This window comes from Cyprinodon variegatus, unplaced genomic scaffold, assembly GCF_000732505.1.
Source record: "Cyprinodon variegatus isolate N-32 unplaced genomic scaffold, C_variegatus-1.0 Scaffold1026, whole genome shotgun sequence".
Taxonomy (NCBI): Eukaryota; Metazoa; Chordata; class Actinopteri; order Cyprinodontiformes; family Cyprinodontidae; genus Cyprinodon; species Cyprinodon variegatus.
Window position 1 is genome coordinate 16,557 of NW_015151479.1, and position 15,013 is coordinate 31,569.

The following is a 15,013-nucleotide window of genomic DNA, read 5'->3' on the forward strand; positions in this document are numbered from 1 at the left end:
AATCTCAGAAATCTGACTTTTTTTTCTCAGAATTTTGACTTTTTTTTTTTTTTTCAAAATTCTGACTTTTTTCTCAGAATTCTGAGATTAATCCCAGAATTCCGACTTTAATCTCAGAAATCTGACTTTAATCTCAGAATTCTGAATTTAATCTCAGAATTTTGGATCTTAATGTAGATGGGCACCATGAAAGAAGAGATGTGGGAACCCTCAGCTTTACTGACAAAGATGTTTTGTTTGAGAGGACCAGTGACACAGTGGTGGAAAATGACGGAATTAGGCAACTTTTTATGTGCCAATTCTGAGATGAAATTCTGACTTTCTGAGTTCTGATGTTTTTCTAATATTATACTGAAATAAAATTTAAAAATCAGTTTACTTTTTTAATTTTTTCAGTGGTCCTAATCCTCTTCTATATTCTGCAGCATACAGCGTGTTTATGATCAAATAAAACTACAGTGGGCGAGGTTTGACTCCAGCGATGATGCTTAGCGACCAATCCGATTGGCCCCAAGGAGACATACCTGAGCAGCTGCCAGAGCAAGAGGCGGAGCGGATCGTACTTATAACCCCTCTGCTCCCACTCAGTAGCCCATCCAGCATCAGGACATCTGCTGTCCTCATCGCATCCTAACAAAAACACAGAAGCAGCCATGCACCTCTGCGCGCAAGCGGCGCGTCGCTCCATCTTCCTGCTCTGCATCCTCCTGAAGAGCTGCCAAGCCGTGAAAAATGACGCCACGGAGCAGATGTTCTCGCACGTGAGCCTCGCGCCGGTTCCGGAGCTGCAAAACAACGCGTCCCTGAACCGCGCGCGCACCGGTGGAAGAGGACAGGGCGGCGGGGCGGCGGCGCAGGAGCGAGACGGTGAGTTGGACCAGAGGCAGAAAGGATGCTCTGCTCTTCTTCTGCTTTTACTGAAACACTTCAGCATGCTTTCTGTAATAATGCTGGACATATTTGTACGATTCCCTTTTCGAGAAATAACAAGAAAAGTTATATATATATATATATATATATATATATATATATATATATATATATATATATATATATATATATATATATATATATGAAAAAAGACGCACCTAAATCTTTTTTATCTACCACACATGCATGCAATGTTCCTACTATCAGTCTTAAGATATAAAAATATCTACATAAATCTTAAAAAGTAATAGCCTACTCACAAAATCATAAGCAGAATAATTAAACATACCAGAAAACATAGAACAGCAATTTAATTTAATAATTATCTAAGGTCAGTTAAGCATTTGTAAAAGTTTAAAATGGTATTTAAATTGTATATATGTAGAATAAAGCATGCACTGCATGTCTGAGTTGCTGTAAAAGGAATAGATTAAAACGCTGAAAAGTTTATAAAAAGTCAAACTTACAGCAAATAGAATTTAAAAATTAAGTGTTGCATAATAACAGCATAAATCTGTGTCACTCAGTCAAACTGTTGCTTGGTACTAATAAATATGCAAAATTGTTCCAACATCTGGGGAAAGATTAGAAAATGTTGCAAAAGAGCTTTAAATGTATGCAAATTTAGATTAGGCATGAACTGGACAATTTTAGGTAAAGATATACCATACCATACCAACTTTATTTATGAAGCACTTTATACACTGAACAGGACCAAAGTGCTGTACACAATCATAAAATACAATAAAATAATAATAAATAATAAAAAAAGATATATTTATCGATTAGTTGATGATTGATGTTTTCACTAGTTATCAGTGTGAACTGTGGCAGCACATGGCACCCACCTGACTGGCATCAGTCCAGACAGGTTAGATTTTCTCCCAGTGCAATTGTTACCCTGCGGCTCTCCCAGTATAAGGCTCTGATGGATGAGGATGTGTAAGCAAGAGACAGGAAGACAGAGCTCCTCCATTCATCCAGAGCTGTCACAGAGGTGTATGGGGCTGCATGAATGGAGTAGGTCTTGGGTTACAGCTACAGGGGGAAGGGGAGACTCGCAGCCTAAAGGAGTAAAAGCTGTCTGCGAAGGTGCATTCTTGCCGCTAGTCTTTGATTTTTTTTTCTTTGTCACAAAGCTGTAATTACTTTTTAAGGAAGAAAGATCAAGATCCGATTGTTCTTAATCCTTGTCATCGTGTTTCTTGCCAGAAGCTTCAATTGGACTCAACCAATGTAATTGGAGAAATCTTGTTTTCCATTCCAGTTCAAGGCAATCCTGAGACAGAACTTCTAATGTTTGGATTTTTCTATATCCTGAAATGATCAAATGTTTTTTTTTACCCACAGATCGAAGTCAGATTGGCTGCAGAGAGCTGAGGTCCACAAAGTACATCTCTGATGGCCACTGCACCAGTGTCAACCCCATCAAGGAGCTTGTGTGTGCAGGCGAGTGCCTCCCAGCTCAGATGCTTGAGAACTGGATTGGCGGGGCCCGTGGCAGGAAGTTTTGGGCCCGCCGAAGCAGCAGCCACGACTGGCGCTGCGTCAACGACAAAACCCGAACCCAACGCATACAGCTGCAGTGCCAGGACGGCAGCACAAGAACTTATAAGATCACCGTGGTCACCTCCTGCAAATGCAAAAGGTTCTCAAGGCAGCACAACGAGTCCGGCGGCAAGTTTGAGGACCCAGCCCTGGTGCAGCCATCGCTCCTCCACAGACACAAATCCAAGAACAAGAAGAGGTTGGGCAAGACCCGGCTGAGGGAGAACTGGCATGAGACTGAACCTTAAAATCTGAAAGGTTGTTCAGATTGACTCTGAAATATCCATGGGAGGTTTCTCCTTTTGACATTTGGAAGTTGTGGTTGTGGATTATCTTTCTGTGACTTTGACTTCACTTGCTCCTTAGCTAAGAAGAAGGCTTCAAAGAGGATTGTCAAATACTTTTGATTTAAAAATGTGAACAGAAGTGCATTGTGCAGGCTGGAGAACTCTAGTTACTACAACACATTATCCCATGTGGGCTGTGCATGCATTCCTATATCCATTCTGTGTAATTATGGAGATCTGCAGTTAACTAGCAGAAATAAATCCTTTAAATCATTACCTGTATATAGTTGTACATACATGGAATTCCTACTTTCATTTAGAACTACGGTTGTTTATAAGATTTTTCTATGTAAGAAATATGATGTCTGATGTAATATATTTTTGTTGCAATATACCTGAGAATCTCGCTTGTTTATTGTTTTGAAAAAACAAAATACTTGTTATAACTTTATGCTGAATAAATTCTAATTATTTTATCACATATTGGGTCATATTATTAACCAGGGGTCTTATCTTTACCAACTTGACAAAATGAAACAACACAACATCCCAAACTCTCATTTACTACTAAAAAGAAAGATTAGATTGCAAAGCTTATTGGTTTGGAGCATAATGGTGTGTTGATACAATACCCAGATGGAAAGACGTCAGCAATTGCCCCAAAAGAAGCAACTGTTGCTGCCCTAGAATCTGAAAAAGGGGTATAATGTCTATACAACTTGAAATCCAACCTACTATTCATCATGGGTGGAACAGATTTAAGACAGATGCCCTTTTTATTTCCAGATTCTTGATGTTCACTCCAGGGAAATTTATTCTGAACTTAAACTGTGCATTGCTGAGAAACCCCTAAAGTTTCATGTCAGAATCTTGTGGGCTCAGAATTGTATTAAATACATTTTATGTCAGTATAATGAGAAAAATACAGAACATACATGCCAGGAGAAAGAAGATGACAACAAAGCTGTATCTGAGGAAACCACAATACATCTGGAACATGCCCATTAGAAAGACAAAGATGTCTGCATAATGCACAGCATCATGTTCATCAAAAATCAAATGGCAGCATTTGAACAAAAACACCTGATACCTGTTGTCAGTCATGAGGCAAAAGGTTGGTGATATGGGATTGTTTTTCAGGTACAATGATGCTTTGCATTGTTCCATCTGTCTAAAGAGGGCATAAACTGGAACATATTTTCACACATAGAGAAAATGTGCTACAATAGGCCTGATTTACTTGATTAAAAACAGCTGTGGGATCTCAAAGAACCTAAATAGTCATACAGAAATAGACTACTTCAAGGTATTGCTATTAATTTTTTGCTCTATGAGCTGTTGAATCATGGGGTGTATGAAGTTTTTCACCATTCTCTTATTTTAAATAAGGTTTGAGTAAATTAAAATGAACAATTGAGAATAGATTTGAATTATTTTAGAATATTGAAGAAATTTGTCATTCTTTAACATATCCTTGAACATAAAAACTGAGGACAAATCCAAGTTTTTTTTTCTCCAAACAATAGGAATCTATTCTCATCTGATGTTGACACAAACAACAAAACTTCTAGACGTATATATATATTTATTTACACAGATGCATCAATTGAATGTTTTAATATTGCTGTTAAAATCAGGATCTGCTGTTGCAGACAATAATGTGCTGCTTAAAATATCTGCAAGTAGTGCCCTGAGGGAACATCTACAAGTTGATTCACAAATAGCTGTCAAGTTAAATTAATGTCCGGTAATGACTTTAATTTCAAAATAAAATAAACAAATTTACCTCAACCCTCTCGTCCCCCGTCAAACAGTACTTTTATGATGTCTTTCTTCTGATATATTGGTAACATGTAGGTATCAATTGGCATTATATATTCCAGGCATTCAGTTTTTAATTAGAATGCCATTATTATATTAAGTTAATATAAACTTAATTAACAACAATATTATTAATTCTCACAACAAAAATAACAGTGCAAATAATGATTATAGCCTAATAATCTCCCATAACTCCTTAAAATAACATAATACCTCACACAATATACGCTAAAGTTTCCTTATTGGCTTACAAAAGTATCTTATTTTGAAATCACCAAGCGGAAGTACTGGTCTTGCTACGTTAGCTTGAGAGCCTCTGCCTTCCCTGCTTCTGTATCCATGCTGCCTCACGGAAAAGCAGCCTGTCAGGCAGGAATGAACAGATTTTTGAATATCCATTCTCTCTGACAGCCATCCTTCCCTTCTAACCGTTAGCAGATGGAGGTCAGTCCCGTTTACATGCAGAGTGATGACAGTGAACCGAACAGGCCCGCGCATCCCCGGGGCTGCCTAACAGGCGAAGCCGGGAAAAGCGAACACATTCGGGCGGGACATTACGTGGACTTCCCGGTGTCGGTTGTTCTTCCTGCCGGCGGAACCGGCGAGAGAACCGGACTGCAGACACCAAAACAGTTCTGTTGTTTTCTGGGTAGACCGCTCATAAGCTACACTATAGAGTCATTTGAGAGGTAGGACAATAAATCCATGATAACTCCCTTTTTTTAGTGATAAAAAGACACATTAAATGACGCAAAAGAAGTTCCCACTTCAACAGGGATGATTTCACTGGATGTAAGGGACCCCCCCCATCTCAAACCTTATTCATTATTTCCTTCAATCATCCACACATTAAGGAATAAAAGGAAATAATTAGACCAAAAAACAGAATTGTTTTGGAATTATTACATTTTTTCTTTTCTTAGCAATACTTGTGAAATTAATTTGAAAAGTTTTAAGTGCACACAAAAATCAATTGATGTTTAGATGGAGCTGACTCAGCTTGATATACCAAGTCAGGTATATATATATATATATATATAAAATAAAATCCAACCTTCCAGTTTCTAAATGAAACATAAGTGCCACACAACTCACACAACTTTTATTGTCATTTTATATACACAAAATCTTTTTGTGTATATAAAATATAAATATATATTTGTATGTATACATATATATATTTGTAGCATACTGGTTCTTTCTATGGAAGCAAAACGTTACCATATTTCAAGTGAAAAGCATTTCCAGAAATGCTTTTTCATTTTAAGAATGTGGCTGCATTGTTTGACTCATAAATGAAATTAGTAATCAGTCATCCTATTTGCATTTTAATTTTCTTCTTAAAGACTGCTCATCCTGTCACTTAATTAAAATGAAAAAGAAAAAGACATTTGAGATGTACCCTAGCAAATGCATACCAAAATTCAATTTAAAATTTGAAAATGAAAACGCATTTCCAGAAATGCGTTTTCATTTTAAGAATGTGGCTGCATTATTGGACTCATAAATGACACAACTTTTATTGTCATGTTGTATACACAAAATCCTTCTGTACAGCCAGCTTTCAGAACATTTCCATTCCTTAAAGTGCAGCAGTGATTAAATGTAAACAGTGTGGGAGAAAAAAATTGTGCAAAAACGCATTGATATGGAAATTTAGAGCGTTAAATATATATGGTGCAAATATACAGTAATTTGGTTCGGTTTTATCAGTGTGGTGCAGAGTCTGTGACCTGATTTAGAGTTTTCTCAACAGTTCAGCTGTCTGAGGGTGGAGGGGAAGAACCTGTTGCAGATTCTGCTGGACCTGCATTGAAATCTGCAAAGCTTTTTTCTCAGAGGGCAGCAGGGAGAAGAGTCCATGGTGGGGGTGTGAGGGGTCATTGATGATGTTACAGGCTCGGGACACACAGGGCTGGGATGAAATGTCTTTAATGGAGGGAAGAGGAGCCCGGATGATCCTCTCTGCTGTTCTCATGACTCTGTCACCTTCTTCCAGTCTGAGACGCTGCAGCCTCCACACCCCTCAGTGAGCCAGCTGGTCAGAAAGCTCTCTATGGTGCTTCTGTAGATGATTGTGCGGATGGGTGGGGGCATGAGAAATATGTCCTTGGTTAGCCATTTAAAGAATCACTGAGATGACTAAAATGAAGTAACAATAAGTTCAGAAACATTTTCTACCTAAATAAATTGCCCACCAGACAATTTATTTGTTGGTAGTTAAATTCTAAACATTCTGAACTAACTTTGAAGATTTCTCCCCCCCTTACATCCTTGTTTCGTTAATGATGGAACTGTTAGGCATGGCAGGATGTCCACAGGGTGTGCTTATATGGGAGTATGTTGTTTCTTTCTGTTTTTGAAGGATTACCCTCTTACAGGAAAGTAAAGGGGTTTGTTACGTCTCATTCAGGAAGCTTTGATCCTCCCTTGGTGTTGTTGTCCTCTTAAGTAGGGCTCCTAATAATCACATAACTGCTGTGCTAGAATAATTTGGTTAAAACTGAACAATATAGTTTTTAAATCAAAGAAAAGCCAATGTTTGTTGTTCAAAGGAATTCTCTCAGAAGAAGTTAAATTGAAGATAATTTAGTAGGCATCCACAGTATGAATAAACAGCCATTAAAAAATAGTGAGAGTTAAACTTTATACTTCAAATCTAACAAGCTTTTTGTTGAATCCCAGTTTTGTTGATGGATTAGTCATCTTTTTTTTTCCTTTGGCTCAAAGGCAGCCATGTTTTCAACAGATTTCAGGCTCCATGATGGGAAGATGAAGATGAAAAAGAGGATGTTTTCATTAAATCTCAATCCCTGGCTGATGATTAAAGTTAGTGAAATAACCACCGCTGTTAGCAGATGAATCTGGCTAGAATTTTCTATTTTTTCTGCTTGTATCAGGAATTCAATCAGAGGAAAAAGGCCAATGGATATTGGCTCAGTGATAACAGGGAGGGTTCCTGTGGAGAAAAGCCAGGGTTGTGGTGTCAACAAACCCCATCTGATCACTAATTTTCACCAGAGTTTCATTTTCATCTCATTATGAATAAAGGTATAGTTTTTTTTTAATAGGACAAATTTGATCCGATATTGACCCAGAGTTCACAGAACCAATAATGTTTAAAACTTCTGTGTTGCTTGTTTTCATATTTTGGCAGGAATGTTTAACATTTAAATGATAAATATACATCTTTTTCACATCTGGTGTTTAACATCTTTAAATACATGCATTTATAGATGTCAGATTAAGTACAAATTATTGTTTTGGGCATGCCTTGGGCTGTTGCTTACTTGGACTAGACTGCCAGCTGCTCAGCAATGTTTTTTCCTGAGGGAAACATTTTTAGTACTGCAAGTGTAGGTCTGATAATTACATTAATGATAACAAATGGGTAAATTGCAGTGACACCCCTTTGGTTTTACTGAGGAGCTTCACTGGCAACGGGAAGGGAAAATTATTGTTAGTTTAGGAAATGACATACCTCATTAGATTTGATCTGACTTAGTTCTATCATTTATTTATTTTTTTTATTTGCTCCGTCCTCTCAGGGTATTGTGGATCCAAACCGTCGTGGTTGTTGTTGCTAAGGAAAACATCGGCTTGATGACGGACATCATCCAACGGTTCCAGCACAAGAAGGTCCGGGTGGTAGCCGGGGGCTCAACTCGCCACAGGTCCATCTGCAATGGAGTCATGGCTCTGGGGGAGGAGGGGAAACCCAAGGTGGTCATTATACATGATGCTGTGCGCCCGTTTGTGGACGAGAACCTCCTGTACCAGATAGCGGTGGCTGCCAAGGAGCAAGGAGTGAGTGCAGTAAAAGCTAATTTAGACAGTTCAGTTGAGATTCACATTTTTATTTGTCACTCTTTTAAAAATATGATCAAAATAGACTTAAATAGAGTCCATGAAAAACATGGAGCACCTCTGTAGTAAGCTGTGAAGGGGAAACTTCACAGCTGAGCATTTCATTTAAATAGCAGAAGGACCTGTATTCAGTAGAAGCATGAACTTATTATTAGACAAATGATTGTTCTGTGTTCAAGGCTTGGAAAATGTCACCTGGAAAAACTTACAGCTGAAGTCAGATGATGTCTCCTTTCCAAGAAACAAGCTGTGCGGAGGATGATTGTAATCCCTGTTCAAATGGAGAAATAAACCTAAAAGCTACTCTGTCCTCATGCTTGGAGAGAGGAGGCTAAGCTAAATTAAATCCCGACTGGAGCTCAGACTTCATCTCCTGAGCACTGGGCTGAAAAGCAGACGAGGTTATCTGTAGAGCAAATTGTAAACAAATCCACCATTATTAGCCACCCCAGAGTCAGATATTATATCGGAGAGCCGATTGCAAGGGATTTGGTGCGACCTGAGCTTTATGTTTTACCTGCTTCTGTAAACAGAAACTAACCAATCACATAGAGATCATAAAAGAGCACAGCTTTAATGGTTTTATCTAGTTTTAACTAGATTAATGCATCATCTCATCACTCTTGGTCAGTTTCAGAAAGCATTTAGATATTGTTGTTTATGACAGACAATTTTGGGTGATTTATAGTTAAAACTCAAGATGATTGAGGATCCTCTTGAGCAGAGGTCATGTAGGTTTTAAAAAGAGGTTCATAGAGGTCACAATGTATGTGATTTGTCCGAGCTTAGTGATGAACGCTGACAGGAGGCTCTCTGGTCTTTATTACCTCAGCTATAGCTGCATTCACGGCCCTTTTTCTGCTTAAAGCAACAGATTCATGTTTATGTTGAAATCTGCTGTATTTGAGTGAAAAATACTTGAAATGAGGATCCAGGTTCACACTTTGCTGTTGTAAATTACTTAACCAGATAAATGGAAAGCTTCACTGATTTTTCTGTTAACATATTTTTCTCTGTTTTAATTAGTTTTATTGTGTACAGTTGCAGTAATGTGTCTGAGATGTTTTTTGTAGCACTGCATTCATTTCAGAGTCATTGAAAGCGGTTAGTGGAAAAGAACCAGGTCAGATTGGAACAAAATGGGGTCACCATCAATGATCTCCAATGATTATTTTAGAAATAGAGATATATTTTAGATAAAAAACTAAATTAGAGTTAATCAAAAGAGTTTCAGAATTTTTAAAAGCATTAAACATGGTCTACATGCAGCTTAAATGAACACAGTAAAACAACATGGCTGCTTCAACTTTCTTTCTGAATTAGTGATGAGGGTATAAAGGCTTATGGTGTTGAGCCCAGTGTTCCCAGTTTAGCCTCTTTCCAACTGAAAAACATTCGTTAACCTGGTATTTTCAAACAAGAGTCGACACGCTCACAATCTTCATTTGGCTCCCTTCCCTTCAAACTGCATGGCCTCTGTCCTCCGCCGCTGCGTGTCTGGTGAAATCATCTTGCTGGGTTGGCATTGATGCTGTCTTCTGTGTGACAGAAATCAGGAAAGTAAACAATAAAGAGAAGCATGTATCGATCCTCTAACAGAGCCGCTGCTGGCTGAGAAGTTTTGTGCACTGTGACGCGTTTTCAAGAAGTCTTCCTGAGCCCCAACCCATCCTGCGTTTTCTTTCTTATTTATTTTCCAAAAGTTACAATTACGATGACGACTACGGTCAACAGAAAAGTTTGACAAAACCTCCTCACCTGCCGTGAGGAGGTTTTATTTTAGAAGATAGCAGTGTAACCAAAAGGCAGCCTTTTGGTTACACTGCTTTCTTTTAAAATAACAAGGGACCCCACCCCCTAAGCAATCACCCCAGCTGTGGGAAGATCTGAACACCTGTGCCACCAAAGAAATAAACTAGATATAAACCGTTAATATTTTTTTGTTTGTATTTTGCTTAATTTTCATTGAACCTAATACTTGTTTGTTGCTTAATTTTAACTTAATTTAACTTAATACTTTTTTTCCCTGTAAGCTGCTGGTAACCTTAATTTCTGGATGGAGTCTTCCCAAGGGATCAATAAAGTACTGTTTAAGTCTAAGTATCTCTTAACTTTGGCCCCTACAATGTAGGTAAGCCAGGGCGTAGTAAGTGTGCTTTATTGTTTCAATCTTTTGTCCCCTCTAAATCCCTCTTACCAGTGCTGCAATAATTTTATCAAATGTAAGCAGAGATGATTTCGGCTTGTTAGATCAGACATTGCCGGTGCGGTGTGTTGACGTCTGTACATTGCGTGCCATAATATCGTGTAATTTAGCGAGTCAACCCGGTTCTGGTGTTCCCACAGCAGGCCAATCAGACCCAAGGGGATTTTAAAGTGGATCACTTTCTGAGTCGTTTCACCTGAGTAAATATGCGTCAGTGCTCTGTTCCCACTCCCACTAAAAACTAGTTTATTTGGCCAGTGTGACAGGGGTAGGTATAGGCCATCTTTAATGTCTAGAAAACAACAAGAAGCAAAATGTGTGTTTCTATAGGTTCTACTAACCCTGGCCTAAAGATAAGTAATCTAAAGAAAATTTCCATCTAAATTCTTAATCAGGATGAGCATCATTTTTATTATTTTCGCATTTACTGAAACCTCGGAAGATTTAACCCCAAAATTTGCTGATCACCCTAACTGTCTGCTCATTTTTGTTACCATCATATCAGTTACCCAAATGAACACAGAACAATTTATTTTGATGCCATAATTCAATTAAAATATACTTAATTGATTCCAAATGGAAATGAAATGTTTTTGTAACTCATATTCTTTTTTTTTTTTTTTTTTGATATTTATAGCTGTAGGCAGAAAGCTTTCTGCCCTCCACCGGATCTGGAGAAGCCATTGACTGAAGACACACTGTTGTTGTTTAACGGTCTTCTGAAGACGATGCTATTTTCTCCATCATTTATTAAATTTTTGGAGAATTATTGTTTTGTAAAATCCTCTCCCATAATTTGCTCCGAAGCTGTTACACCAGCAGATGATGGCAGATGATAAAACGCTCTCCACAACAGAATACACCAAATGTTGGCGGAAACCTGCATGAGTCTAATATCCCCCTAAAGTAGAAATACTGAAGTTTTTGGGGAACATATTTTTTCCAAATGCATTCTTGTCTTAATGTTTTGTAATAAATTCCAGATCCTTGTGTCTTTTTCCATACAGGCAGCTGGAGCTATCCGGCCGCTTGTTTCCACAGTGATCGCCACTACATCAGAGGGATACCTGGATCATTCTTTAGAGCGGGCCAAGTACAGGGCCAGCGAAATGCCTCAGGGATTCAGATATGATGTCATCCATCAGGCCTACCAGAGGGTAAGAGATGCTCTTTAAGTCAAAAACACCAAACATTTTACAGGCACGATTTGAGGTTAACAGGGCCTTGGTTCCTACTGGCTGTTAAATTTGCTAATATTTGTGAGAAAATCGCATTTGTGCAGCCGGTCTGGAGTGCAGCGGGGCGGAGCGCTGACGGAGTATGAGGGATTTCGGGGTTAGCATGACATGTCGGTCATGTTGCTGTTAGCATAAACAAAACGTGTTGCACAATGCTTGCACACTGTTGCACTTTTATCCACAACTTTCTTTCCGCCGTCATCGTAGGTCACTCTAAATGCAAAGTGCTCCCATACAGCAGACCTATAAAGTGCTGCTGGCGCGTCTTCCAACTCCAGTTCTTTCCCACTCGCCATACCCACACAATTCTCCACAACAACTGATTTTTTTCCCTGCTACACCCGGCTAAGCTGCTTCGCTTCTTCTTCTTCTTGTTTACTACTGGTGGTTGGCTTTGGTCGCAGTACTGCCACCTTCTGCTTTGGAGTGTAAACGCTTTGCCTATGAGAAAAAGGAGCAGCGCATGAACCGAACGAAACACACGCGAATCGAACCGAGACAGTCGAACCGAACGGTTCTGACGGTTTTCATAAATCGTCCCATCCCTAATATATATATATATATATATATATACTTATTGCTATAGTATTTGTTCTGCAGACCAATGGAAAAGTGCTTTTAGTCCCCCAGAAACTTGGCTATTGGTTTAATGTATCAACTCCTCTCCGATTGGCGGGTTGATTTCAACAAGTGATCCAGTGAATACCATTGTCTACTTGAGGGCCTGAGCATAGCTTTTTTTTTTAAGAGCATAGTTTCTTTCAAATCTAGAATTGACAGGTCTGGCGCCCCTAGATCCTAAAGACAGTTTTGCTTTGGATTAAAAACCGCAAGATCCTACGGAAACCTTCCATCCTTTCTAGCTCCATTTGATTTAGCCTGTGGAGTTATTGTCCATTCCTTTTCTGCTGCTGCTTGGAAACAAATGATACAGTTAAATATTCTGCACACCTGTAGATTAGTGGATGGGACAAAAATGAAACAAAAAATAGTAAAACATTTATCCTTTACTTTTAGGCTTGCTGAGATTAACTGTCTGAGCAGCTAAGTGCAGTTTAATGTCCCTGTATAGAGGAAAGAATTTAGATCCATATGAGCCACAACTGTGCAGGTTCTTGACAGAAAGCAGGGGGCTTTTTGTCCCTAAACATGGCAAACCAACTAAAACACAGATATTTCTTTTTCAGACACATTAAGTTTGCCATTTCAGCCTTGATTTCTTCTTTTAAAGCGGCACAGAACTTTTAGCTCAGAGCTGAAGTATGCCTTTAATTGGAGCGCAGTTCGTCTGAAGTTATTTTTACTCTTGGCACATACAGATCTACAGATTGCTTTGAAAGCTCCATGGGCTTCAGCATTTTGCAGAAAATGAGCTCACCCTTGTGCTGCAGTGTCACAGATAGTCAGGTTGCAGAAAGACACATTGGTTCTTTTGGCTGAGACTATGTATCCCTCTCCTCCTTTTTTAACTTTAGAAAAGATGTGAAAGTCTAAGGTGTCTGTCAGGTTAAGACTGTAGGACATAGTCGTGAAAAATCCCTGAGAGCGGCAGACTTGTTGCTTGACATCCATTCAGACCCGGAGAACTAAGGGGTGAAAAGACAAAAGCGGAGACACATTATCCAGTCTTCAGGGAGGCCCTTTGTATTCAGAGAAAATACTGAAGGTTAAATTACCTCAGCAGATAAAACCATGTTATTTCTTTCTCACCAAACTTACACAGATGCTGTAGGAAAAAGGAAAAACATGACTCCAATACTAAAATTTACTGAACAATGCAAAAAACAGACAATTCAACAATTTCATATTCTGTCATTTTAAAACTTAGTTTTCAAAGTTTTAACACTAGTTCTGCGATAGACTGATACTAAATGCATAATTGTGAATTTGGCTTGCTGGGTGGACCCTATTTAAGTGCATAATGCATGCAGTTATATTTGCCAATGTTTAACCGATAACTACAATTGCAGCTGTGAATCTTCAGGGCCACACGTACACCAGCTTTGCATGTCATTCTTTTGTTTTTCTTTAGCACATCCTTCTTTGTAAAATAGTTTAATCAGCCAACATCTTAATCAGCTTTAGTCAGCATCAAGTTTCATTTTCAAGTCTTGCCACAGATTCTCAGTTTGGTTCAGGTATGAATTTCTAAATGTAATTACCTTTTTCAATGATCGTTTTGAAACTTTCTGGTCATTACAAAAGCAGGAATTTACATCACGTTATGGTCACAGTTCCTGTCTGTGACTAATGTCCAATTAATCCACCATCAACTGGAACAGGAACAGGTGGTGCATAACTAAAAAGCATCAAACAGCGAGATTGATCTGAAGGCATACTGAGTAACAGGTTAATGTTATTCAATTGTTGGCCTAGTGGTTAAAGCAGTGCGCTTGTGCTCTGAGAAGGTTGCAAGTACCCGGTTCGATCCCCACAGCCTCCACTCTGGGTTCCTGAGCAAAACCCTTAATCCCACACTGCTCCTCAGGCGTCAAACAATGACAGCCAACTGCTCCCCAAGGTAATGGGTTAAAATGCAGATAGTGAATTTCCCCGTTGTTGGACAATAAAGGGATTTACATTATTTTTTTGGTTTTTTTACATTTTTTTTATATTACTGTATTATTCAGTTTATTAGAGTAGGGGAGTCTTCTTGTAATTGTTTTTTTAAATTTTTTTTATCAAGATTACATCAAAGTATCTTGTGTTGACAGTTGGGTTACAACTAAGCATTATTTTCCAAATCGATTAATCTGTCGAATATTTTTCGATTAATCGATTAATGATTGGATGGCTCAAAGTTTCCTTAAAAAATATTTTTTATTAAAGTAAACCAGGTGAAACTAAAACTTTCCTACTTAAGGAGTTCCTGATAGAATATATTGACAGACAAAACATTTATTAAATCTTGAATGCAAAATGTTTATTTATTTACTTTTAATCTTGGTATAGTTACTGCTCTAAGTGGGTCGCTCTGTCAGCTAAAGGCATATATTAGAGTCTCTATACTGATGAATGATGAATCAATTTCTAAATAAGTTTAGGATTATTTCACAAATCGATTAATCTGGTTTATTATTTCAGCCCTAGTTGACAGGCAGGTTACCCAGGATAAA

The 15,013-nt window shown here is 38.4% G+C and overlaps 2 protein-coding genes across 3 annotated transcripts in view; both read left to right on the forward strand.

Moving 5' to 3' along the window:
- Nucleotides 1-582: 582 nt before the first annotated feature.
- Nucleotides 583-3,222, forward strand: sostdc1 (sclerostin domain containing 1). Its single transcript, XM_015399582.1, has 2 exons — nucleotides 583-867; nucleotides 2,281-3,222. The coding sequence occupies exons 1-2, from the start codon at nucleotides 654-656 to the stop codon at nucleotides 2,724-2,726; spliced, it is 660 nt and encodes a 219-aa protein (XP_015255068.1). The 5' UTR covers nucleotides 583-653; the 3' UTR covers nucleotides 2,727-3,222.
- A 1,675-nt stretch (nucleotides 3,223-4,897) lies between these two features.
- Nucleotides 4,898-15,013, forward strand: part of ispd (isoprenoid synthase domain containing) — a 64,606-nt gene continuing 54,490 nt past the window's right edge. The window contains exons 1-3 of one of the 2 annotated variants that reach the window (XM_015399583.1): nucleotides 4,898-5,275; nucleotides 8,135-8,393; nucleotides 11,643-11,816. In XM_015399583.1, coding sequence (XP_015255069.1) covers nucleotides 5,025-5,275; nucleotides 8,135-8,393; nucleotides 11,643-11,816 — 684 coding nt within the window. In that variant the 5' untranslated portion in view covers nucleotides 4,898-5,024. The remainder of the gene's footprint in view (nucleotides 5,276-8,134; nucleotides 8,394-11,642; nucleotides 11,817-15,013) is intronic. The other variant, XM_015399584.1, reaches the window with a different exon arrangement.